The 27,489-nt window shown below is 37.0% G+C and overlaps 1 protein-coding gene and 2 long non-coding RNA genes across 6 annotated transcripts in view; 2 read left to right on the top strand and 1 right to left on the bottom strand.

Annotated features, from left to right (window-relative positions):
* Positions 1-27,489, top strand: part of LOC110183972 (uncharacterized) — an 80,876-nt gene that overhangs the window by 34,686 nt on the left and 18,701 nt on the right. Inside the window, exon 4 of one of the 2 annotated variants that reach the window (XR_015271278.1) lies at positions 26,378-26,470. The exons of the other annotated variant lie outside the window; for it this stretch is intronic. This is a non-coding gene — a long non-coding RNA (uncharacterized LOC110183972). The remainder of the gene's footprint in view (positions 1-26,377; positions 26,471-27,489) is intronic. 2 annotated transcript variants of the gene reach the window in all.
* Positions 11,885-27,489, bottom strand: part of LOC147644046 (uncharacterized) — a 39,223-nt gene continuing 23,618 nt past the window's right edge. The window contains exon 3 of the long non-coding RNA XR_015271281.1: positions 11,885-12,274. This is a non-coding gene — a long non-coding RNA (uncharacterized LOC147644046). The remainder of the gene's footprint in view (positions 12,275-27,489) is intronic.
* The window catches only part of Pde1c (Phosphodiesterase 1c), a 101,680-nt gene continuing 89,293 nt past the window's right edge, over positions 15,103-27,489 (top strand). For all 3 annotated transcript variants that reach the window (XM_086831224.1, XM_086831217.1, XM_086831223.1), the window contains exon 1: positions 15,103-17,655. In XM_086831224.1, the coding sequence (XP_086687350.1) occupies positions 17,244-17,655 (412 nt within the window). In that variant the 5' untranslated portion in view covers positions 15,103-17,243. The remainder of the gene's footprint in view (positions 17,656-27,489) is intronic.

Genomic DNA, 27,489 nt, shown 5'->3' with positions numbered 1-27,489 from the left:
AGGAACGCTCTCCGAATTAAAATTAATGCATTTTTGGCTTAGTTATGGGATTTTTACATTTTGATTTGTCCAAAAAATATCATATAAAAATATAGTTAATATCGGTTAAAAATTGAATTGCACCTTCAGTCAGAAGCCTAAAACTAAGTGAAGGAGTCTTTTCCGACCCTTTAAATCATATATATTCTTGATCAGCATCAACAGGGGAATCTTTCTAGCTATATCCAGCCAAAAAAAATTTTTTTCAGAAATTTCCCATTTTTTGAAAAAAAGGAAAGGGGTTACATCATTAAAATTTGCAAAAATCGGCCAAAAATTCACATTTTAAATGGAGTATGCAGCTTTGTTAACCTGCTAAAAACTAACATAGGAATGCTTTCCGTATTGAAATTAATGCATTTTTGACTTAGTTATGGGATTTTTACATTTTGATTTGTCCAAAAAAAAATGCATATAAAAATATAGTTAATATGGATTAAACATGGAATTGCACCTATAGTTAGAAGCTTAAAACTAAGTGAAGGAGTCTTTTCCGACACTATAAATCATAGACAGTTTTATTAACCTGGTAGAAATGAACATAGGAACGCTCTCCGAATTAAAATTAATGCATTTTTGGCTTAGTTATGGGATTTTTACATTTTGATTTGTCCAAAAAATATTCATATAAAAATATAGTTAATATGGATTAAACATGGACATGCACCTTCAGTCAGAAGCCTAAAACTAAGTGAAGGAGTCTTTTCCGACCCTATAAATCATATATATTCTTGATCAGCATCAACAGGGGAATCTTTCTAGCTATATCCAGCCAAAAAAAATTTTTTTCAGAAATTTCCCATTTTTTGAAAAAAAGGAAAGGGGTTACATCATTAAAATTTGCAAAAATCGGCCAAAAATTCACATTTTAAATGGAGTATGCAGCTTTGTTAACCTGCTAAAAACTAACATAGGAATGCTTTCCGAATTGAAATTAATGCATTTTTGACTTAGTTATGGGATTTTTACATTTTGATTTGTCAAAAAAAAATGCATATAAAAATATAGTTAATATGGATTAAACATGGAATTGCACCTATAGTTAGAAGCTTAAAACTAAGTGAAGGAGTCTTTTCCGACCCTATAAATCATATATATTCTTGATCAGCATCAACAGGGGAATCTTTCTAGCTATATCCAGCCAAAAAAAAATTTTTTCAGAAATTTCCCATTTTTTGAAAAAAAAAGGAAAGGGGTTACATCATTAAAATTTGCAACAATCGGCCAAAAATTCACATTTTAAATGGAGTATGCAGCTTTGTTAACCTGCTAAAAACTAACATAGGAATGCTTTCCGAATTGAAATTAATGCATTTTTGACTTAGTTATGGGATTTTTACATTTTGATTTGTCAAAAAAAATGCATATAAAAATATAGTTAATATGGATTAAACATGGAATTGCACCTATAGTTAGAAGCTTAAAACTAAGTAAAGGAGTCTTTTCCGACACTATAAATCATAGACAGTTTTATTAACCTGGTAGAAATGAACATAGGAACGCTCTCCGAATTAAAATTAATGCATTTTTGGCTTAGTTATGGGATTTTTACATATTGATTTGTCCAAAAAATATCATATAAAAATATAGTTAATATCGGTTAAAAATTGAATTGCACCTTCAGTCAGAAGCCTAAAACTAAGTGAAGGAGTCTTTTCCGACCCTTTAAATCATATATATTCTTGATCAGCATCAACAGGGGAATCTTTCTAGCTATATCCAGCCAAAAAAAATTTTTTTCAGAAATTTCCCATTTTTTGAAAAAAAGGAAAGGGGTTACATCATTAAAATTTGCAAAAATCGGCCAAAAATTCACATTTTAAATGGAGTATGCAGCTTTGTTAACCTGCTAAAAACTAACATAGGAATGCTTTCCGAATTGAAATTAATGCATTTTTGCCTCAGTTATGGGATTTTTACATTTTGATTTGTCCAAAAAAAAATGCATATAAAAATATAGTTAATATGGATTAAACATGGAATTGCACCTATAGTTAGAAGCCTAAAACTAAGTGAAGGAGTCTTTTCCGACCCTATAAATCATAGGCAGTTTTATTAACCTGGTAGAAATGAACATACGAACGCTCTCCGAATTAAAATTAATGCATTTTTGGCTTAGTTATGGGATTTTTACATTTTGATTTGTCCAAAAAATATTCATATAAAAATATAGTTAATATCGGTTAAAAATTGAATTGCACCAATTGCAGCCAAAAAAAATTTTTTTCAGAAATTTCCCATTTTTTGAAAAAAAGGAAAGGGGTTACATCATTAAAATTTGCAAAAATCGGCCAAAAATTCACATTTTAAATGGAGTATGCAGCTTTGTTAACCTGCTAAAAACTAACATAGGAATGCTTTCCGAATTGAAATTAATGCATTTTTGCCTCAGTTATGGGATTTTTACATTTTGATTTGTCCAAAAAAAAATGCATATAAAAATATAGTTAATATGGATTAAACATGGAATTGCACCTATAGTTAGAAGCCTAAAACTAAGTGAAGGAGTCTTTTCCGACCCTATAAATCATAGGCAGTTTTATTAACCTGGTAGAAATGAACATACGAACGCTCTCCGAAGTGAAATTAGTGCATTTTTGGCTTAGTTATGAGATTTTTACATTTTGATTTGTCCAAAAAATATTCATATAAAAATATAGTTAATATCGGTTAAAAATTGAATTGCACCTTCAGTCAGAAGCCTAAAACTAAGTGAAGGAGTCTTTTCCGACCCTTTAAATCATATATATTCTTGATCAGCATCAATAGGGGAATCTTTCTAGCTATATCCAGCCAAAAAAAATTTTTTTCAGAAATTTCCCATTTTTTGAAAAAAAGGAAAGGGGTTACATCATTAAAATTTGCAAAAATCGGCCAAAAATTCACATTTTAAATGGAGTATGCAGCTTTGTTAACCTGCTAAAAACTAACATAGGAATGCTTTCCGAATTGAAATTAATGCATTTTTGACTTAGTTATGGGATTTTTACATTTTGATTTGTCCAAAAAAAATGCATATAAAAATATAGTTAATATGGATTAAACATGGAATTGCACCTATAGTTAGAAGCTTAAAACTAAGTAAAGGAGTCTTTTCCGACACTATAAATCATAGACAGTTTTATTAACCTGGTAGAAATGAACATAGGAACGCTCTCCGAATTAAAATTAATGCATTTTTGGCTTAGTTATGGGATTTTTACATTTTGATTTGTCCAAAAAATATTCATATAAAAATATAGTTAATATCGGTTAAAAATTGAATTGCACCTTCAGTCAGAAGCCTAAAACTAAGTGAAGGAGTCTTTTCCGACCCTATAAATCATATATATTCTTGATCAGCATCAACAGGGGAATCTTTCTAGCTATATCCAGCCAAAAAAAATTTTTTTCAGAAATTTCCCATTTTTTGAAAAAAAAAAAGGAAAGGGGTTACATCATTAAAATTTGCAACAATCGGCCAAAAATTCACATTTTAAATGGAGTATGCAGCTTTGTTAACCTGCTAAAAACTAACATAGGAATGCTTTCCGAATTGAAATTAATGCATTTTTGACTTAGTTATGGGATTTTTACATTTTGATTTGTCAAAAAAAATGCATATAAAAATATAGTTAATATGGATTAAACATGGAATTGCACCTATAGTTAGAAGCTTAAAACTAAGTAAAGGAGTCTTTTCCGACACTATAAATCATAGACAGTTTTATTAACCTGGTAGAAATGAACATAGGAACGCTCTCCGAATTAAAATTAATGCATTTTTGGCTTAGTTATGGGATTTTTACATTTTGATTTGTCCAAAAAATATCATATAAAAATATAGTTAATATCGGTTAAAAATTGAATTGCACCTTCAGTCAGAAGCCTAAAACTAAGTGAAGGAGTCTTTTCCGACCCTTTAAATCATATATATTCTTGATCAGCATCAACAGGGGAATCTTTCTAGCTATATCCAGCCAAAAAAAATTTTTTTCAGAAATTTCCCATTTTTTGAAAAAAAGGAAAGGGGTTACATCATTAAAATTTGCAAAAATCGGCCAAAAATTCACATTTTAAATGGAGTATGCAGCTTTGTTAACCTGCTAAAAACTAACATAGGAATGCTTTCCGAATTGAAATTAATGCATTTTTGACTTAGTTATGGGATTTTTACATTTTGATTTGTCAAAAAAAATGCATATAAAAATATAGTTAATATGGATTAAACATGGAATTGCACCTATAGTTAGAAGCTTAAAACTAAGTAAAGGAGTCTTTTCCGACACTATAAATCATAGACAGTTTTATTAACCTGGTAGAAATGAACATAGGAACGCTCTCCGAATTAAAATTAATGCATTTTTGGCTTAGTTATGGGATTTTTACATTTTGATTTGTCCAAAAAATATCATATAAAAATATAGTTAATATCGGTTAAAAATTGAATTGCACCTTCAGTCAGAAGCCTAAAACTAAGTGAAGGAGTCTTTTCCGACCCTTTAAATCATATATATTCTTGATCAGCATCAACAGGGGAATCTTTCTAGCTATATCCAGCCAAAAAAAATTTTTTTCAGAAATTTCCCATATTTTGAAAAAAAGGAAAGGGGTTACATCATTAAAATTTGCAAAAATCGGCCAAAAATTCACATTTTAAATGGAGTATGCAGCTTTGTTAACCTGCTAAAAACTAACATAGGAATGCTTTCCGAATTGAAATTAATGCATTTTTGACTTAGTTATGGGATTTTTACATTTTTATTTGTCCAAAAAAAATGCATATAAAAATATAGTTAATATGGATTAAACATGGAATTGCACCTATAGTTAGAAGCTTAAAACTAAGTAAAGGAGTCTTTTCCGACACTATAAATCATAGACAGTTTTATTAACCTGGTAGAAATGAACATAGGAACGCTCTCCGAATTAAAATTAATGCATTTTTGGCTTAGTTATGGGATTTTTACATTTTGATTTGTCCAAAAAATATTCATATAAAAATATAGTTAATATCGGTTAAAAATTGAATTGCACCTTCAGTCAGAAGCCTAAAACTAAGTGAAGGAGTCTTTTCCGACCCTTTAAATCATATATATTCTTGATCAGCATCAACAGGGGAATCTTTCTAGCTATATCCAGCCAAAAAAAATTTTTTTCAGAAATTTCCCATTTTTTGAAAAAAAGGAAAGGGGTTACATCATTAAAATTTGCAAAAATCGGCCAAAAATTCACATTTTAAATGGAGTATGCAGCTTTGTTAACCTGCTAAAAACTAACATAGGAATGCTTTCCGAATTGAAATTAATGCATTTTTGACTTAGTTATGGGATTTTTACATTTTGATTTGTCAAAAAAAATGCATATAAAAATATAGTTAATATGGATTAAACATGGAATTGCACCTATAGTTAGAAGCTTAAAACTAAGTAAAGGAGTCTTTTCCGACACTATAAATCATAGACAGTTTTATTAACCTGGTAGAAATGAACATAGGAACGCTCTCCGAATTAAAATTAATGCATTTTTGGCTTAGTTATGGGATTTTTACATTTTGATTTGTCCAAAAAATATCATATAAAAATATAGTTAATATCGGTTAAAAATTGAATTGCACCTTCAGTCAGAAGCCTAAAACTAAGTGAAGGAGTCTTTTCCGACCCTTTAAATCATATATATTCTTGATCAGCATCAACAGGGGAATCTTTCTAGCTATATCCAGCCAAAAAAAATTTTTTTCAGAAATTTCCCATTTTTTGAAAAAAAGGAAAGGGGTTACATCATTAAAATTTGCAAAAATCGGCCAAAAATTCACATTTTAAATGGAGTATGCAGCTTTGTTAACCTGCTAAAAACTAACATAGGAATGCTTTCCGAATTGAAATTAATGCATTTTTGACTTAGTTATGGGATTTTTACATTTTTATTTGTCAAAAAAAATGCATATAAAAATATAGTTAATATGGATTAAACATGGAATTGCACCTATAGTTAGAAGCTTAAAACTAAGTAAAGGAGTCTTTTCCGACACTATAAATCATAGACAGTTTTATTAACCTGGTAGAAATGAACATAGGAACGCTCTCCGAAGTGAAATTAGTGCATTTTTGGCTTAGTTATGAGATTTTTACATTTTGATTTGTCCAAAAAATATTCATATAAAAATATAGTTAATATCGGTTAAAAATTGAATTGCACCTTCAGTCAGAAGCCTAAAACTAAGTGAAGGAGTCTTTTCCGACCCTTTAAATCATATATATTCTTGATCAGCATCAACAGGGGAATCTTTCTAGCTATATCCAGCCAAAAAAAATTTTTTTCAGAAATTTCCCAATTTTTTGAAAAAAAGGAAAGGGGTTACATCATTAAAATTTGCAAAAATCGGCCAAAAATTCACATTTTAAATGGAGTATGCAGCTTTGTTAACCTGCTAAAAACTAACATAGGAATGCTTTCCGTATTGAAATTAATGCATTTTTGACTTAGTTATGGGATTTTTACATTTTGATTTGTCAAAAAAAAATGCATATAAAAATATAGTTAATATGGATTAAACATGGAATTGCACCTATAGTTAGAAGCTTAAAACTAAGTAAAGGAGTCTTTTCCGACACTATAAATCATAGACAGTTTTATTAACCTGGTAGAAATGAACATAGGAACGCTCTCCGAAGTGAAATTAGTGCATTTTTGGCTTAGTTATGAGATTTTTACATTTTGATTTGTCCAAAAAATATTCATATAAAAATATAGTTAATATCGGTTAAAAATTGAATTGCACCTTCAGTCAGAAGCCTAAAACTAAGTGAAGGAGTCTTTTCCGACCCTTTAAATCATATATGTTCTTGATCAGCATCAACAGGGGAATCTTTCTAGCTATATCCAGCCAAAAAACATTTTTTTCAGAAATTTCCCATTTTTTGAAAAAAAGGAAAGGGGTTACATCATTAAAATTTGCAAAAATCGGCCAAAAATTCACATTTTAAATGGAGTATGCAGCTTTGTTAACCTGCTAAAAGCTAACATAGGAATGCTTTCCGTATTGAAATTAATGCATTTTTGACTTAGTTATGTGTTTTTTAAACTTTGATTTGTCGAAGAAGTTGTCACTTAAAAATATCGAATAATTTAAGCATAGTTATGTTCGATTTGTATATGTATATGTTGTAAATGTTAAATATTTATTTAATGTCTAACATAATGCATATTAAGGTTTTTTTATATTATTTATATTTATATCCGATAAAGAGTTATATCCATATCCATTTTAGGTTTAATGAGAACTCTAAACACGAAACATTAATCTATTCCTCCTAAATAACTTCTAATGAGCATTATAGCTCCCCTAGTGATAGTTTCCAACGATTTTAATGATAGAAATTGCAACATTTGCACTGGTAACCCTCCATGAATCCTGTGTGGCGTGTAAGCCTTGTTATCCCTTTTACGAACGATAAATCCTCTTATGCATGTAAATTAGTTATCATGGAAATTTTCAAATAAAAGTCAACCCCCGCCTGTTACTGGCTTCTGGTTCCTGGAAATGCTCAGCAATTTGCGGTTTGGCAGTAAATGGAAAAATAGCAATAATAAAAGGCCATCAGCAGCAGGAGCGTGCACGCAAGGAATCTATAAAAGCAATTGGTTGTACAACATTATCGTTGCATAATTTCCGCTAATTTGTGCGTCCAATAACCCAAAAAGGGCGACAAATGTGGGCCAAGCGGAATGCAGTCACCCCCGCGTGTCCTTGGGGGCATGGGGTTGCTGGCTGGGCGGAAAGTGGGAGGTGGGAGGTGGGAGATGGGATGCCATTGAGGTTAGACGCTTCCCTGGAACGGCGCCAGCTGTGCGGGTCATTTGCTGGCTAATGCTGACCTGACCCCCATCATCCTCATCCTCCTCCTCCTCGGAGCGTCGCCCTTTACATAATGAGCGCACACAATAAGTGACTCATAAATGTTGTATTAATTTTGTTCCGCCATGACTTGGATTTCAGATCGTGAACAGAGGCGGGAGTTGTGGGAATACATAACACATCCAACTGGGGAGGGACTTGTTACTTGTCGCATTAATCAGCTCGCATAACAATAATGCCAACAATTACGCCAAATCAATATTTGGATTGCATTGTATTACATCGAAATCCCCAAGTGAATTTTCAGGGCACACTCGACCGGGCCTCGAGGTTGATACAAGTGGACACTCGAGAAACGAGACCCACAGAAACTGGAGAATCCAAGTCTCTAAGTTTTTCATGGCGGCAGCAGCAGCAGCAGCAGCCTCGACAACATTTTATGCCTGACCATGCTTTAGTTTTATTGATTTATTTCGTTTTGCCTTTGCCCCAAATGCACATTACAAGTGCCTGTTGCGGTCCACCTTTTTCGCCGCTTTTCTATTTCGGGGAAAACTATTTTCATGTATATGCGAGTCAAGAAAAAATATTGATGGAAAGAGAAAACAATCCGGGCTCTGGTTGAGTTGAACAACTTTTCTGGCTTGCGCTTTCGATGAAACTTTACAAGCAGCAAAGGGGAATAAAATATTCTCAAAGGTATAATTTGAAGACAGAATTTTGTGTTAAGCATTACTTGGAAATACAAGTACTTGGCAGGTAATTAAATAAATATAATTAGAGCATTTTCGTAGCTTAAAATATAGGTATACAAAATAGTAAAGAACTATAAGCTAAATTAACTAAATAAGACGCACAAAGAGCCTTGAATATGGAGTGGAACTAAAGAGTTTGTTTGATGCATCTTTACTTTTTAAGCTTACAAACAACTAAATATATATGTATATTTATGAGCTTATAAATTAAAGATGCTGTTAGGTAAAACTATTATTCATTATGTTTTTTTCTGTATACCGTGCCATGGTGCAATATGTTCCTATGTTGCATGTTGTCTACTCGCATTATTTTTGGCTGCCCCTCAAGCTCTGGCTTGGCAATTTGTCTTCCACATTTTTCGTGTTTTTCATTTTTCATTTTGTTGTTGTCAGTTTTTTTTTGTTTCCACGCTTTTCGGATTGTTTTGTTTTCACTCTTTCAGAGCTCTAATTGCTGCGGCTGCTGCTGTTGGGGCTGCTGCTCTTGCTCTCGTCCCCCATTGTGGCAAATTATAAAAAACACGACAGCAGAGCAGCAGCACCCAACAGCGGCAGTAACAACAACTAAAAGTAATAACAACAATTGTCCCGTCGTCCTTGGCTGACCTTGCGCTGAGCAGGACCTGCGTGAAATCCTCATTATGCGCTGCCATGTGGGCGGCAGTGGGCGGAACCGACCGAGTTGCGCTTGCATTTTAATGGTTGCAATCAAAATTTCAATGCATTGTTATGAGAAGAAGCTTGCGGAAAAGAGGAAAAAGAAAAAAACTGGCGAAGGCGGAGAGCCGGTGGTAATAATAACAAGCAGCTGGAAAACTTAATGCCTAGAACCACTGGTCTTGAGTCTGGCTTATGCTGCGTATACTTAACCTTCTAATTGGAAAGTTTACCGAAAATGATGGCACGCCCTAAAAAAAAGAATTGTTGCAAGCTTCACTTTTACGGCGGCAACAATGAAAAAGTTCGCCAAAGCTGTAATTAGACCACGCCCCTCGAATGGGGGGCTAAGAAAAACCAAAAAAAAAAGAAAACAAGCTAAGAAAAGAAATGAAAATGGCCGGAACTCCAAGGCCCCATTCCGCATCCGCCCCGTGGGCGTGAGCGAAATGATGAGACAAATGAATGAGCGTATAATAGTAAAGGCAAATAAAAGCCGAGCAGCAAGTCAAGTCGAGGACCAAGAGCAGTTTAATTTCATCAGGAGACGATGTCCTGGCTCTGTGCTCTGCTGTAAGCAGCACATCACCAAATGCCTGATGATAAAATAAAATGCCAAATGTGCTCACATTATTCAAATGTCATGATAGTCTAGTGGCATGCCCCCCCAGCAGAGCAGCAGAGCCAAGACAAGCTGGAGTGGAGTGTAATGGAATGGGGAGGAGGCAGACGGCGCAGCTTGAGACCGAGAAGGACTCGACTTGACTTGTGGCCAACATGCGGGACTTGATATCCTGCTAGATATATGGCCAGAGTCAACCACAATATTTAACAGAAGAGGGGACGACGGAGCTCCTTGCAAATTTCAACTATTGTTTAATTTGCCGTGAAATTTGCAATTTAAACGAATTGATGAAATGAGAGCATATTGTTGAAAGATCCAGACTACAAAATATATTGATAAAGTACTTGAAGGTTAAGCTCTCTATAATAGCTTATTCTTGAAAGTTAAGAAATATTCATAAATAAATATATTCTTAAATCATTGCCTCTTCCAAATTATCTTAAGAAGCCCTGTATATTAATTTATTTTACGATAAGAAAGCACTGCCTATACCTAACTTTTATTTCATCATTAAATAGACATTTGGTAGAGATTTCTCCCAGCTTTAATTTACAGTGAAACCAAAAAGACCGCAATTATTCTTTCATGTGTTTCTTCTTAATTGTTTTCCTTGTAGAATAATCATCTCTGATGCCAATGAAAATGCATTTAACATAAATATTCAAAGCCAGACACTTAATTTGAGCAAAGAATATCCCACCAAAAATATACTCCTTGATAACTTTTTCAATTAGAGTTGTGCATATCTTGGCAGACTCATTATTTCCCCAAAAATACATCCATCTGCATATAAATGTTCAGCCATTTTCGCTTTCGGTCGTGGCGGCAGCTGCTCAAATCTCCTTTATGCGACCGCCCCAATAAATGTTTTTATTTGAGCATTTTCAGCATTCGTGTTGGGTGGGTTTACAGGCTGAGAAGGACGAGGATTGGGTCAAATCCTTTATGGCTAAGCTGGGGTAAGACACCGCTCATTCCAAGGATGTCTGCGCGCACTCAGCGCAGAGCATTTGTTTTGTCTTTTACATGCGGAGTGCAGACTTCGTGTGACAAGGCATAAATAACTAAACACCTGCAGAATGTGTGGGGGCGACAAGGACGACTCCTTAAGTTTTTCTGCTCCCCTTGGTATATGGCTTTCCCAGGCTGTCCTCGCCCGTTTGTCGTGTCTGCATTGGCGTTATAAATTACACACGACTCGCTTGTCGTCTGCCCTTACACACAGGCATTTGTCAATATATCCTTGCTGTCACAGGACTAACCAAAACGATGCCGTCAGATTTTTACCCGCCAAATATTTTCATGACAAACCTTTGAGTTCCTTTATTCTTTTGCGGCGCCACCCAGTGGCAGGCACTGGGAAAGTTGCCAAGCTTTTGGTGGTGAAAAGCTTTGGGAGTTAAGAGACTACGAGAGAAACGGCACGAGTCCTGCCATCAGCTGTTGCCGGAGATAAGCCAAAAACACGAAAGACAAGAGTTAATCAATAGGAAAACCCACTATCAAGGCTATTTTGACTGATAAGAAAAGTGTGAAAAGAGAATATTTGAACAAAGTTAATGGACAATGTTGGATTATATAAATTCAAGGGCGAAGTTAAATGTTGCTTAAAATAAAAGGATGGGGTTTTGTATACATATGATTCATAAATATTAAGAAGTATATTATATTAGTTACATACTCTAAAGTAAAGATTACCAACAATGAACATTCCATTAACAACCAAACGTTCCTAATCTATTACAGTTATATTAAATATTGTTAAGAAGTTATTGAGTACCAAAATTAACAATTTAACTTTAGGTAGTCTTATAAATAAGTTAAAAAAATTTTTTTACCATTGTTTATCTCGCAGTTAATTCATTAAAATTTAAAACAATTTCACTATTTCATATTGAGAATCAACAACAAATCCTTAATGACATGAGTAATATATATAGTCACTATAAGTATATATAGTTCCCTTCAAGGAACTATCTTTGTTTTATTTTCTCCATATTAACTGTTAGCCAGTTAGTGTTCTGGCCAGGACTCTCTTCCTTCCTGTATGTCCTCTCTTTAGTGCTACCCAAAGCTCTCATCAGTGCTGATTGCCTCTCTTGGCGGAGAGCTTCCGCTCTTGATACACGCTCTTTGGCTCCGAGTGGGCCAGCCAGCTGAAGGCCAGGACATGATTTGCAGCTCGTCAGTTGATTGGCAACACGTTTGCCGGAAGGTAATGCGCCACAGCCTAGAGCAACAGGAAGTGCTTCCGATTCGCGGCTCGCATCCTTTACCGAGTTGGAGCCTCGCTCTCGTAGTTCTCGTCCTAGGGGCCAGTGTGTATGCGTAGTTCGGGTGCCCCATCAAGTGAAGTTCCGGCTACAAAAAAAAAAAAGAAATTAAAGAGAAAGAAAGCAAGAAAAAAAGGCAGTGATTCAAGTGGCAATTTTAATTACTCAGGAAAATGCTTAAAGAAAAATGAAACCAAGTTCAAGGAGAAGTGTGGGGATTGGTTGACCAAGTCAACTTGTTGCTTTTAGCCTTCAGTTCAGAACCTGTTGCCCTGGTGGTGGCAGAAATAGAAGCCACAACAAATCGCTGGCTTGCAGCAAATATTTGCTCAGCAATTTGTTTGGCTCTGTTTTGCCCAAACCCCTCGATAAATTAATAGCTTAATGTGCGAATGAACGAGAACTAGGGCCCGGCAATTAACAGCTCGAGGCCAGGACATTCTGGCCCACTAAATTTGCATTAAACACATTTTAAATTAACAATTATGTAACCCAGACTCAAACTCAGACTCAGACGACCCAGAGAGAGAAAAAGAAATACAAGCAAAACTGTAACACCTCGGAAAGCAAAGAAGACACCTGATCCTGCGCCATCCTTCGGCCTGACTCCTGCTGTGTGCCAAACAATAACAAAAGCGGATTAACACTTAACTCGACGGCAATGATATGACCCAGACCAGGCTGAAACAGAAACAAAAGTCCCCCCATTCCCACAAACCCTTTAGGCGTTGGCTTGACCCGACCCTTTCGCTCAGTCAATCTAACTGGGGTTAGGAAACCCTTTTCAGGTGTTCTCCCCAAAAATTACACTGAACAACATGGAACATGGGGGACTGGTCGAGGTATTAATAAAAAAGAAAAGAAAACACAGGAAACTAAACCAATTTGCATAGGTCTTTGATCGTATTTAGGGAAAGACAAGCCGCCGCACAACATTTCTGATTAATTTTCATTAGAAGTTCAAAAGTGGCGCCTGCCGCCCCGTCTTTTGTTGCCCAGTGCTCACGGAAGTGAGCAGCCAATTGTTGTCCTTAAGCCGCAAAATTCACCCAAAGTTTATATTTTGCTGGCCCTTTATTTTTATTTATGTCCGCACATATATATATATTTCTGGACCGGGCCTCGGCAATTTGCCTGGTAATTTTTTGTTAGCTGACCTGCTTTGCTGGGTATATCTACTTTTCCGGCAGTTTCCTTGGCAAGAGGGGTTTTCCTTTTTTTTTTTTCATTTTCAGTTTTCAGCGCGAGAATGTTTCCAACTGAGTTGATTATGCTCGGCGCAAATCAAAGCAAAGGCAGCCCGTCCAAGTATCCCCAATATCCATTCTACGAACCCGGTATCCTTAAATTTTCAACATTCGCCTCGGCTTTAGTTTGAGCTGCTCGCTCCCGCTCTTTTGTTCGATATATATATATATATATATAAATATATATGTATATACATAGCTCAGTCTTTTATCTGCGAGAAGCTCCCTCGAGCCGTGACCTTGTCGACGGGGTTGGGTTCGAGAGTCGTGCGCGCGCGGGATGGGGTATGTGTGTGTCCACCGGGGGGTTTGGGTATAGCTGGATATTTGCGACCTAAATATTTCAGAATTAATTTACCAAATTAAAGCCGGTCTGCTTATCCAAGCCACTGAGCATCGCAATTTATCTGCAAACATGGACGCACACACACACCCACACCCACACACCACTCACCCACATAGGCACGCACACACCTATTCAGAACGAACGCCCAAAGGTATTAATTAGTATGGCCCAGCGAACAAAAAAAAAGAAAAACCAGAGAGAAGGAGAGACCTAGAGACGACACGCCACTAAAACTTGTTATAATGCAATAAAGCATAAAACACACGCCCACAAAAATCCATAATCCGAGTCTCAGATTTTCCTATTTTTCCTTTTTTTGTTTCCTTCTGCCGAAATCGAGACATTGAGTCCATCTTTCGGGGTGTTGACACGGCATAAACACAGACAGACAAACACTGGCTGTCAAAGTGGAACGGATAATAAAACCCGGCGAGTCTATATAGGGCAGTAATATTTTCTTTTTTTTTATTTTTATAACCAACACTTGTAGGGGGCATAAAGGTATATACTGCTTTCGTTTACAGTCAGCAAAAACATTTTTGGAACAAAGAAACTATAGTCCTTATTTAATATTAAACAAGGACGAAGGATACATCTTTTTAGGAATAAAGCGAAATTGGTTTAATTACACATCTCTCGGGAAAAGTATATAAGTATTAAACAATAATTAAAGATTTGTCTTATTTAGTAATGAAGTGAAATTGGTGTAATTATAATGTCTTAGGAAAACATGAAAGAAATCTAACTACGGAAAGCCTTAATTTATATGCCCTTTCGAATTGCAATTGAATTAATGTATCTATTCTGAAATCGATCCTACCTAATTCTTCGAATCAATATTAATTAATAATTTTATATGACAATTTCTCCGACAAATCAGTTTAAAAAACTCACAACTTAACCAAAAATTAATTAAATTCAATTCGGAAAGCTGTGCTGTACTAATTTTTATAAGGTTAACCAATCTGCATACTCAATTTATAATTTTCGAAAATTGAAATTTTTGTCAATTTTAACGATGTTAACCCCTTATCATTTTTTCAAAAAATTCTAAAAAAAAATTCATATGTCTTTTTCAAGCCAACATGGCTAGATCGACTCGGCTGTTAATTCTGATCAAGAATATATATGATTTATAGAGTCGGAAATGACTCCTTCACTTAGTTTTAAGCTTCCTTTGCCCAACAGCCCAAAAAAGTATGCTACATTTATTTTAAGAGATTTATTTTTACTAAAAGCTTGCAAGCTTATTAAGAATATTACTTATATTCCTAATGACAGGTATTTTCAAGTCCCAATTTGTTTAAGGATTTATCCAGGTAAAAAAGACAATAAAAAATAAAATTTTAATCCAATGAAAAGCGGATAGAGAAAGCCATAACAGCTGCACAGAAAGTTGAATGGTTTTTATGTCCTCAATGGATTAAGATTTGTTCACCGCAAAAAGTTGTTGGTGCACTGAGGCCGCGGATTAAAATCCTTTGAAGGCGGCTTAATAGTAGAGAAATAATTGCTGATAATTAAGCTCTCTAACAACTCACATTTCACGGATAGTGAACCATCTAGCAACCAAAGCTGAATTTATTATTATAGCCATTGTTTGTTTATACTCTCTTCTTTTGGCGGTACTCGATGTGGCAATTCCCGGCGCCTTTTCCGCAGTGCGATAAGCGGCAAAACGGCATAACGGGAAAAGCAAAAATAAAAAAACAAAAACCTCAAATGTATACATTTGAATGCCATTATCACAAAGAGCTGGCTGATAGGCAGCGGGCAGGAACCGGCGGCAATTTAGCCGCAGAAAGCCACTCATTGTCTGGCGGTTATGCCTTGTGCGGGGTGTGCGTGTGTGCAGTGAAAAAAATAGTATAAATACCAATGGTTAAATAAAATTAAATATTTGGAAATTTGGTTTTTGATTCTAACCAATAAAAGTATAAAATTGTCATTTAAATTAATCATTTCTAAAGCATATTTACTATATAAGGAACAAGATTGAAAAATAAAGAATTCTCACAGTGGATAAGAATAAATTATTATCCTTTAAAGAACCATTTAATATTCATTTATTTCTTTTCATATTTTCATAAAGGATTAAGCTCTTTTGTTTACTTTAATTCTTAGTTTAATATACTTTTCACTGCAGCGCAAAAAGCTTAAAAGAAATTATTTATCCTTTGCAAAAAGCATTGAATGGTATTTTATATTATTTATTTTCTTGCTTTCATAAATAATGCTATTCAAACTCGGCCAGCGGATGATTTCTCTAAAGTCTACACTTAATATTTTCCGTGTCCTTGTGTATACCTATAGCTATGGTTGGTGCTCCAGTGTATGCGATTATTTCCAAGCAATTTACTTTAATTCGTCGCATTTTAGAGAGCCAGAAATATGCCAGAGACAGAAACACACACAGCGGCAAAGTCATCAACCGAATGGCTGAAGTACCAACACAACTTCCAGTTAACCCCTCTTCGCATCCGCTTAACCTGTGCCAGCCCGGCCAAAACGTTGGTTCAGCCTTGGTAATTTCGTTTTTATTGACTGCAATCATCATCTCCATCATCATTATCATTCTCTCACAGCCATACGGCTTTGCTTTTTCGATGGTCCCTCCCATGTGGACACATGTTTTCCTGGATTTCACCCATCCACACTGACATTTGTAATTGCAATTTTGTTTAAAATTCGGGCGCTGGCAAATTGAAACTATGGGTGGCAAATTAGAGCAAAAAGGGGGTACTTGGCCAGATAAATTGATCGACAAAACAGATATACCAATAGATACGATATTGCCCCAAAGGTACCCGCAGATGCATAAACACAAATTCCCACAGACACACACAGAGAGAGGGGGGAAAGCAAATTTGCTGAATTGCGGTTCCGGAAATATGGGTACTTATATTTTTGGAATTAAAATTAACTTTGCTAATGAGATATTTGGACATTTTTTATTGACCAATTAAATGTTTCAAATTGAAATTAGGCAAACGTAGGGGGATTTTGGAAATACCATTGATATTTATTTGTCAGTACAATAGAAAATAAGCTTTTTACATACATGTATGTTAAGTTGATTTAAATGCATTGCAAATTATATTAAAATGCATAAAATATGCTAGAGATTCAATTAAAATATATTGCCTTTTCCATATAAGTTTAATTACCATTAATTATTGTTCTGCTGGTTGAGTTTATTCTATTATTCCGAAAAGCAAAGCTTTGCTGAAATATTAAATTCCCCAACCGTAATTGCAACAAATTGCTTTGGTCAGCTTCTCCTTTAACAACTGATTTCGAATGTACAACAGGTGTTCCTAGTCATAATTGATAGCCTGGCCTTTTGTTCAGTGACCAACATCATGAGTGTGATCAAGTGAACTGCCACAAAATTGAAATTGAAGCGCGATTCTAAACGTAAACGGAAACGGAAACGCAACGCAACGCCAGAGTGTGTGTGCAAAATGTCAAATTTGAATCTGTCGAATGCGCCACGTCGTTTGGCTCCCGGCTCGGCCACACCTGTGACCAGTCGAGGTCTGGTTCCAGGTCAGGCCACCATTCCGGGTGCCGGAGCTGGTGTAGGTCCAGGTGCCAGTGCCCCAATGCCCGCGGTGCTAACGGCACGACTGACCTCTGCCAATACGGTGACCAGCACTGTAACGACCCTCGAGCAGCATCAGCAGTTGCAGCATCAGCAGGTGTTGCAGCACCAGGTGTCACCGGAGCGACATCAACAGCCCACTTCCTGCCCGGACTCACCCATTCGTCGGGTATCCTCGAGCTTGAAAAACTCCGCTTTGGATTTTGCCTCGCGGTTTTTCAACAAATGCAAAGCGGCCACATTCACGGTGGATGGAGCCACATACACAATCGGTGAGTAAACTCAGGAATGGAAAGGCATAAAGTGGAGAATGATGTGTATCCTATAATAAGAAAATTACAGGAAAATGTGGGTTCAAAGACTATAATTGAAATATTTTCTTAATAAGTTATTTACTGGCATAAACATTTTCCCTGTAAAGCTTCCTCAATATTCTAACCTTCCTTATACCTGAAAACTTTCTAAATACTATATACATTGACTTGAACTATTATTTTCCTATTCCCTGTTTAACTAAGAGACATTCTGCACGAAAACTAACTAAAGTTCTGTACGAAATGGAATCATTTCCAGTTACCTATGTGTGCATCGAAGGGGAATAACAATACAATTACGAGGTCAACAAGTGTCTGTGTACAGGGTGAAAGGGAGACCTCATGCATGGGAATTTTGTTATTTTGGCATTTCTCTCATTGTTTTACACGTCTCTGCATCCGCCCCAAATTCCACCCCTAGTTGCACATTCCACATTTTGTGTGCAAGGTTATCGATTGACATTGGCCAGGTGCTCTCTTCCTGTGCCCTCGTTTCGATTCTGTTTTCGCTTTCCCCATCGATTCGTCGTAGCCGTGACAGTAAAATTGGTAATTCACTGACGAACTGACGATGACGCGTCTCCGGCTTGTCGTGTCTTGTTCTGGGAAAAGATTGATTGCAATTTAATAAGCTGGTTATGGCCGCTGGCATGACATGCCTGAGAATGAGCGGAAGGCCAAGATGAAGGCACGCGAATATCTTCAAAAGATGCCAAATACATTTGAATATTTTAAGCCACCACAAAAATGGATATATGTTTTGTACATATGTAAATGTGCCTATAAAAATCAACTTGAAAGTCTAAAAATAGATAGAAAAGTATTTGCGGATGCTATTTGGAGCAAGTATCTACTTATTACTTAGATTCCCTTAGAGCTTGATGAAGTTGCACCTTTTTATTTGGGTAAGACGGAAGAGGAATCCAATGAAATTTCAATTTTATATTATATTAAATAGATATTTTAATATGCCAATTTCTTGAATAAAACAAATATTATTATTAAGCCAAACATGGACTAGTTTTAATTCGAAAAACTGTTTTGTGCTAGTTTTTGTAGGGCTAACAAATATGTATATATGAATGATATTGTTGTACCCCGAAAAGCTATAAAAATAAAGCCTTCTTATTAGATATACTTGCAGAAAATACACCAAATAATCAAAAAAAAATATTTACTTTCACATAATAGTCTGTATTCAAAATGTATTCATAGACCTAGATTAAAGTTAGAGTAAGCTTGAACTCCCAGAACAACGCTTGATGGCAAATATTGATTGGAGGCATGCTTCCGTAGCCATTTCTTATTCAATTAAATTCAAGGCTTTACCTGGGAGAAGACGTGTGTTGGCATAGCAATTGTCGCCGAAATTGGAAGCTCACGTGCCGAGGTGTTAAGTGTGTCTTACTGGTCCATCCCGGAGTCCTCCCGCCCCTTTCCGAAACACAGCCCCGGCAAGTGATATGCCAAAAAAGATAACTTTGATACGGCACGCAACTTTGAATCCGGCCCAGTCCCAGGAGGCGAATTCGTAAACAGATTTTGCTGACTGAAGAGGATTTCTCTCCTCGCTCGACATTCGTGTGCGTGGGTGTTTATATCCCGAAAATCTGCGTGAAATCGTCGGCTATATAAATCGTTTGATATCGAATTGTATCTTACTCGATGTTTCCGAATGAAATTTAAATCGTAGGGCAGATACACATTTAATTAATGCGTGGCCCTGGAACATTAATGATATGTATCTATCGCAGCGTCAATTTACATATCTGCATCCTTCGCATACTTTGCAACTTTACATGTTTTAATGATGCCACAGGCCAGTTTTATTAATGAACAGCGAGAAACGGGACAGCTCTCAAAGGAAATTGCTGGGAAAATCCTTTTATTACGACGGCATCAGCATCAGCTGTGAGCCTTCAATTAAAACTCGAGAATGGAGAGGAGTTAGGCTGTGCATCCTTTGCAATTCCAACGGGCCGTAATGCAATTAAAAGTGGCATCAGGAGGAAAGCTAAAGAAAATTGAAGGAATTCCCAAGTCCGGCCGACTCGTCCCTCTTCAGGGCAGGGATATCAACCCCCTTAAAACGTTGTTGAAATGTGTCAAAGTATTTGACCGATTTGCACTTGGAGAAATCCACTTTGTTGGGAATAGAATATTAAAATACTTTGCTCTGAAAGTTTTCATTTGAGAATCTGAAGACCAAAGTTTCAATAAGATTTTGTGTTAGTTCTTTCCGCTATTTAGGAAAAACTAATAATAATTTTGACTTATATTTAAGGGTATAATTTTCTTTGAAAGGAAAATAAATAATATAGGAATCTATTTCCTTAACAAATACCTAACTTATTAAATATTAATTAAAGTTTGACAGTTCGTCAGACTTTTGGGTTGTTTTCTGGAACAAAGAACTTAAATAACTTAAAGTTTCCTCGCTCAGGATCCTTTTATTAATAAGCCTGCCTGCTGGCGCAACTTTGTCTGTGGCGTTTTAATCTTTAATTGTTGATTATGTATGCACAAGTGGCAGCAACGGAAGCTGCCACACAAGTGAGCAAGAGCCCCCTTGCAACCGGGGACAGGAAATACAGCCCAAGTTGTGTGCCCCCAAACCAATCCCTTGTCCCCATTCGCACATGCACTTTTCGTCCTCCATAGTCCTTGGTTCTATTTCACTTCGTTGTCGTTGATGTCTGCTTGTGTAATTTGCAGTTGGCGGAAATTGCTTTGTCAACGCTGCCAGGAGTGTGGAACAGGACAGGGCAGGACAGCTACAGGAGGTCCTACCGATGGCCTAAGCCCGAGTCCTGTAGCTCGCCTCTTGGCGGCCACTGACTGATGTCATAGATGCGCAAATTAAAAATAATGACAATGAAGATTTTCCCAGGCAACAACGAAATTCTGGTTACTTATGATGGCCTAACCTTTTCATTTTCAGTCACTTTATCGAACTATCTAAATTGTTTGCAGGTGGAAATTAAATTAAATTAAATTATAGTTTACAAGTTGTGGGAAAATAGTAAATAATAATAGTTTGCGTCACCTTTTACACAACTTCTAGGGGCAGTAGGGAAAATATTATGTAGATTTATAATATATATATTTCATCATTTACTGGAGTGGATTCGCCAACCAATGGCAATCGCTGCGTTTCCCTTTTTCCACCATAATTGCAGTTTAAGGCAAGAAAAAATTTTACAAGGAATAAGGGAAAATCCAATTCCAATTCGAAGCCTTACCTTTACCTACCTCCTGGGTGCGACATTAATCAAGGCGGTAAACGACGACAGCGGTGCCATTGGGTCGGGCATGACCAGCGCCCATTACCTCGACAAAGTCGTTGATTTAGTTGCTTTGCCACCAGTAAACCCAGTCGTACCTGTTGCAATCGAGAATTTATCGATTGACTGGGAAGGATTCGGAACCAGAGTCCTGGCGACGAGCAACAAGCAGCAAGAGTGTGGTAGAAAAATGAAAATCGATTTCACGCTCAAATTGATTTGGTTTTTATTGCTTTGGCCATTTAATTTATGTTTCCCAGCGACAAAGGCTGACTGCTATAAAAGCATGCCATGGGATAACAATGCAAGGAGCTGGCTGAGCACAGGAAGGACCCGAGTTGGATTCTTTGTTGCGTTACGCTTTGACAATATTAGCGCTTATAAATTTAAATTGCTTGTACGTCAGACGGCGAAGGGAGGCGATCCTTGTAGGAAAACAAGGAAACAAGTCGGCTTGTGGGCGGAAAACATTCCTTTGGCATCGAGGTGACGGCCCTGACAAGATGTCCCTGCTCCTGGTCCTGGGCCTGGTCTTCGTCCTGGTTTTGGTTCTTGTTCCTCCTGCCAATGTGTTGTTGCTGGCAACATTGATTTTCTGCTCTGCCACCGAATGCCAACAGCAGGCTAACCCAACCTACTAAACAAACCGAAACCAAGCCCTGCTTTTTTGGACCCACGCACACACCCTACTTTATTTTGTTGTAAATGTTGGGGTTCGTGTTTTTTTTTTTTTTTTTTGGGTTTTATTTTGGATGGGAAGTGAACAAGTGGATTTCCCCACTAAACTCCGACCCGACTCTTTGCCAAAAATGCTGTTGAGGTTTGCGGGCATATTTTGGCAGAAATGTTTTTGCACCAAGTCAAAACGAATGCTGTTTGGGGTATATCGGACTTTCAGAGCCATGTCTGTCAGAGACTAGAATGGCATTCTAAGCTTGTCTAAGCTGTGACATCCAAATGCATTTAACTTGGCAATATAAATTGTGCAAACTGAAAAAGAGGAATATTTAACGAACGTTTTTGTGTGTTTTGACATGTTGACATAATGTCGATTTTGTATACATATAATTAAATTAATTCAAGGATACTCAGTTGATGTATGATATATCAAGGATTGGTTGTTAAATTTAAATCTTTGACTATGCTTTAAATAATAATTCTTTAGACAATAGCAAAAGCACAAATTCAACTTTCCTTCAAAGAAATACCTATTTCATAGATTCATCTTTTATTTATAAATATGTATTTTAAAGAACCCTTTTCAGGGTATCTATATAGTTCTTATCTCCCCGCTCATTAGTTGCCATATAGCTTTGCTCCGCCATCGCCAGACATTGGCATCCTTTACTTCCTGTCACCGTCACTGGCTGGCTGCCGTTGTCATTTTCAACACTCTGCCACCGCCTTTTGCAATTTGTTTCGAATTTGGCATTAATTTTTCACACAGGACCAGCAGGGAAATTGAAATGTTGCCATAACGGAAAATCGTTACAGAGATGATGATGTGCGGGGCAGGGGATGTAAGATTTTACAGGTTTTCTAGTCTCAGTGAAGCCTTAGAATTCAATTAAAAGTTTATTAGTCAGGCGAAGACCAAGTTAACTCTGTGGCTAAAACTGTGTTAATCGAATGAAACTACTTAGGCTGAAACTTTTCGAGCTTAACATTCTCTGGCAGCTATTAAGGACCGGCGGCAGCAGGAGAACACATAAAACCCTCAAGATACCCCCAGACGGGTAGACAGGATACAGGATAAATACTTCCAAAATATCCCAGAATAAATATCCATTTCCATCTCCCCAAGCCACTCTGCCAGTCTGTCCTCATCTTTAATGGCGTCGGCATTCAATTTAATTGCAATCGTTTCCGTAGCTGATTGCTCTCAATTTCCAGCCGGCGACTAGGCAAAGCAACCGCTGGGCCTCCGACTGACGTTTGCTGTTGGTCAGGTGCTACGCGGCCAGGTGTTTGGCGAGTCATTTGGCAACTTCAATCAACGGAAATTGAAACGCAAACGTTGGGCATCCATTTCCCCCACGAGTTTCTCCGAAACTCCCCCTTCAGCCGCCAAAAACCGAAACGTGCGAATGATGAAAGTGATGGCGAAGTCTCAACACGCTGCACTCCCTGGAGTATTTCACAGTCCAACTTCTATAACTACACACTACGTGCGATTTTCTAATGCATTAAAAAAAGAAAAAAATAAACTGTGTTTTTGATTCCCCAAAAGAATATTCCAAGAATTAAATAAGTTGCTCTTCAGCCAAACTATAAGACTTTTCTGAAGGTTCAAGTTAACAAGTTTCCCTGTAGTATCTATAGATCTATACTCCATGGTCGTATCTATTCCGTCAGTTATTGTTTGCCCAATCCATTCCCAACTTCATATTTATTTTACGGCCAGAATTGGGAATGGAAACCAAACCTACTGCCATTGAGGATAACCAACTTGTTGTTGTTTATTTCCATCGCCCCAAAACTGTAGGGAGAGAATCGAAAAATTTAATTTAAAAAACAAGCAACTCGATTGGCGTGTGAATGCGAGACTCCATCCCCGTCGAAAAAAAGGAGAAAATAAAATAAAATAAAAATTGTTTACATTTCATGGCCCAGCGGCAAAGCTTCACGTAGCCTTCATTGCGGGTGACAACATTTCACTACGACACAAAAAAAGGAGGGACGCACTATTTTAAATGGCAGGTCTATGGTGTTGAAAATACGTTACGGTTTTAAGCTGATAAAAAGGGAATAACGCCGAGAGACTTTTTTAATTTGTCAGAGTTAATCAAGAGAAAAACGGAGCAAGGTAAATGAAGTTTAAAGCTCCCACATGGAAATTTTCATTGCTTTTTAGGGTGCTCGAAATGTTATTTATTGAAAAGCCATATTATGTTTGTTGCCACTTAACTAACCCGAGTGACTGCTCGCTCTCACATTCCAAAAAAAAATATTCAATTCATTTACATCACAAATGCACAACCATATATAACCCATCGTCGATGAGTGGATAAAAATACCGAGTGTTATGGGAGTTCATCTTCCGTCGGGCAGACCGCCACCTAATTGAAATTGTAGTCGCATCATCAATCATAGCCACATAACGTATACGCAGCGTATGCGCACACCAGAGTCCTGCCAGCCAGCATAAGCAATATTCTTATCAATTTACCAAAACACTCAACCACGCCACCTTGTGACCGACCAGCAGTAGACAGCCTCCATGGACGGACGGCTATGCTCGATATAAATTATTATGGCAATCATCGGTGACTTTTATTCAGGTCCTGAGCCAGCTGGGGAAAACCCGAAGGAAAATTGGTTTGCCTGGAAGAGAGAAAAAAAGGAAAACCAAATGCGCAAAGAACTGAAAAACAATAACACAGCAGGTGATATTTTTTATGGCCAGCTTTCTCCGTATACCTTTTTTCGGTTCTTTCTTCGTACTTTCTTTTATGGCTTTCTCTGGCGGCGCCTTGAACCTGAATGAAACGTGCCAAAGATGCTGGCGGTCCTTGTTATTATTTTCAATGTTTTCGTTCTGGTTGGGCATTCATTAAGCATCCGTTTCTTTTCTTATACAAGGTGTTTTTGTTGAACTTTGGGGTGTATAGGAATTCGATAAAAAATATAGGTGATGAGGCGAATAAATAAATATATTTTTAATCAGAGTTCGTCAAAATAGATCTAGATACTTATACTGATACATTTAATCTTTTCATTGATGATTTATCATAACGATTTATTTCTTAACATACAATGTACATGAGGTTTTGTTATTAGTTAAATAACTTTCCTTAATATAGTATTTCTTAATTCAGAAAAATCTTTAAAGATTGACCATACAGCTCGAAGGACTAGACAGAAAGGTAAAAACATCTCCTTACAAAAAAATAGCTACCTTTTTCGCTTTAACAGAGTGCAAGGTATCACGTAGACGAGTCGCTCGACAATAGCTATTCTTCTTGCTTTCTTAACTTAACTTTGGGAGTGGTCCTGTAAATTTAATTTAAAGCAAACTTCTGTATAAGGGAATGCAATCCAGAGAAATCTCTCAGCTGCAACGAATAAAGTACCAGGAAAAGTTTACCCCGCACAATTGGGGGCGTGACCTGCGGAGCACTTAGCGAAGTGCTTATTGAATTTACCACCTGGCCAAAAAGGGGAGGTCAGTGAGTCACCTTTCCCTACCCCCTCAATAAGTAGCTACTATACACATTGTATCCGTCGGTGGCTGAGAAAACGAGTTTATCACCAAGCTTATCACTCGGCTCTGCCTGCGAGAGCTCACACTTTGCATAATTTGTAGCCCCGGGAAACTTTCGACTGTGCCACCTCCTTCAGTCCTCCCACTCCTTTGGGAATGCCTCCATCCTAGTTTAGTTTAAAATGTCCATAGACTATTTTACTTTTATCAGTTTCCCGCAATTTATCTGCAAATCTAAGCGACAAAGAAAAAACTTTCTGCGTTGAATTTGCTTTCAGCGTTTTTTTTTTTTCAATGTTACTCAACCAACTTGTTGTGGGTGAACTAAATATGAACAGAACAAAAAAAAGGGATGCGATCTGGAACTCCAGGGCTTTGCTGGCTTTTGCTGGGTGTGTCGCTCCTTGGAGAGCGTCATTGCCGTCGCACACGCTAGTACAGAATTGTGTTTTAGGGGCGTGTTAGCCAAGTTAGTGCTTTGCTCTTGCCGGGGTTCTAGTTTGTTTATTGCCCAGTTGCCCGCAGTTTTGCTCTACTTTCGCTGCTCTTGTGCTGCTGATAAAAATCTACTAAACTCGGCGCAGCGTAATTGAAAGGCACAATGGATGGGATAGATGGGAGATGCAGGCAAGTTTTTGGTAGTTTCCTTTTTTTGTTCAAACATGGCACAATGTTTGCATGGAATGTGTACAAATATGCTGATTGCAAAAGTATGTGCCATGGTTTCGTTGGTTTCTCAAGAACTATACTCTGTCTGGAACTTTATTAAATTAACCTTTGAAAATTGGATAAACAAAATATTCTCTGCTTTAATTTAAAAAAAAAAAGATGTTTTTTAATATCTCCTCCAAATCATATTCATATACTTTTCCATTTTGAATTTATAACATAAACACATTATCATAAAATGTCACAATAAAGCAATGTTATTGCTCTTGTCCGCAGCCAACTAGAAAAATTAATAACCAACTAAGTATAAACAGGGCAAAAGAGAGAGACTCGTAAAAAAGCCAGACGTTCCCAGCTTTTTTTATATATCTCATTGCCACCCATGCCATACCAAATCAATCTTCATTTCGCTGTAGCACGCTGCGTATACGTAATATTGTTGTTCTTCTTTTCTTTTTGCTTTTTTTATGGATCACAAATCAAATTTATGCGCTGGTCAACGATTTTGATGGCCCCCACCCAGTCCACTATGCCAGTACTCAATGTCCCCTTCACCCGGGTGTGGTGTCTACGTGTTTGGAAAACTGATTCCAGTGAATGGACCACTGCAACTGCTGTTGGTGTTATTATTATTGCAAGTACTAGTCGTACGATATTTGTTGGGCAAATGTATAGATTTATGTATATACACGCGACCCCTGATGGATCCTATTCCCATTTCCGCAGCAGCCGATCCCGATGCACACGTTGGCCGGGGCAAATTGAAATTGAATTGCGAACTTTAAAAAGTTTATGGCCAAAACGAGGCGAGTGCCACAGACACAGCGCACTTAGCGGGGCCAAAACAGGGGGAGTAGGATGAGGAGTGGCTTAGATGGGATATACTATTCCTGTATGGCAGCAAAAGTTGTCTTCCGTTCGCCGGCTCGTTGGCAAGTTTTTGTGGCAACTGCTTTGCCCCCAGGACTCTGGCCTCTCCACTTGACTCAGGTCCTTTTCCAAGTCCATTCGCATCTTTATCCCTGTAGCCCGTACTTACAACTGTGTATATTTGTTTCTGTTTCAACTGTAATCAGACTAGCAGCACAAGCAGATAAACAAAAATTCATTTTTATCGTTGACTGCACTCAATTATTTATTTATTTATTTTTCTCTTGCCCAGTACTACCCGTGCCTCCAGTGTGGCAATGATTTTGATTTGATTTGTTTGCAAACTCATTTAGCTTAAAACGAACGCGTGATGGCCACTGATATATGTGGGCGGGTTAAGACGAAGGATGGTCAAGAGTTGGCCTTGCGGTTGAGGAACGTTGAGTTGAGTTTCCCTAATGATATGTGGGTTATTAGGCAGACAAGCATTGACCAATGAAGCGATTAGGGAAAAACTTTCGATCAAAAGACCTTCGGCATTTGAGTTATCTTAGTGTCGTTTCAATAAAGGGTGTTCTGATATAAGGGAGTTTAAAGAGGATAGTTTAATATATACATTATCTGTGTGCCACAAGGATTTTTAAAACTCTTCAATAGGTATTCAAAATTATGCTTAGGTGTAAAATATTTTATTCTGAAACAAATAGTTGGGAAGAAATTCGCAGACCCCTTTTTTCGGGGATTTCAAAACCATGGTAACTTCTA

The sequence above is a fragment of the Drosophila serrata genome, unplaced genomic scaffold, assembly GCF_035046125.1.
Source record: "Drosophila serrata isolate PLE 108 unplaced genomic scaffold, ASM3504612v1 contig_240, whole genome shotgun sequence".
NCBI classification, from domain to species: domain Eukaryota; kingdom Metazoa; phylum Arthropoda; class Insecta; order Diptera; family Drosophilidae; genus Drosophila; species Drosophila serrata.
Note: the sequence above shows the minus strand (reverse complement) of the source record. Positions and strands in the feature narration are given on the sequence as shown.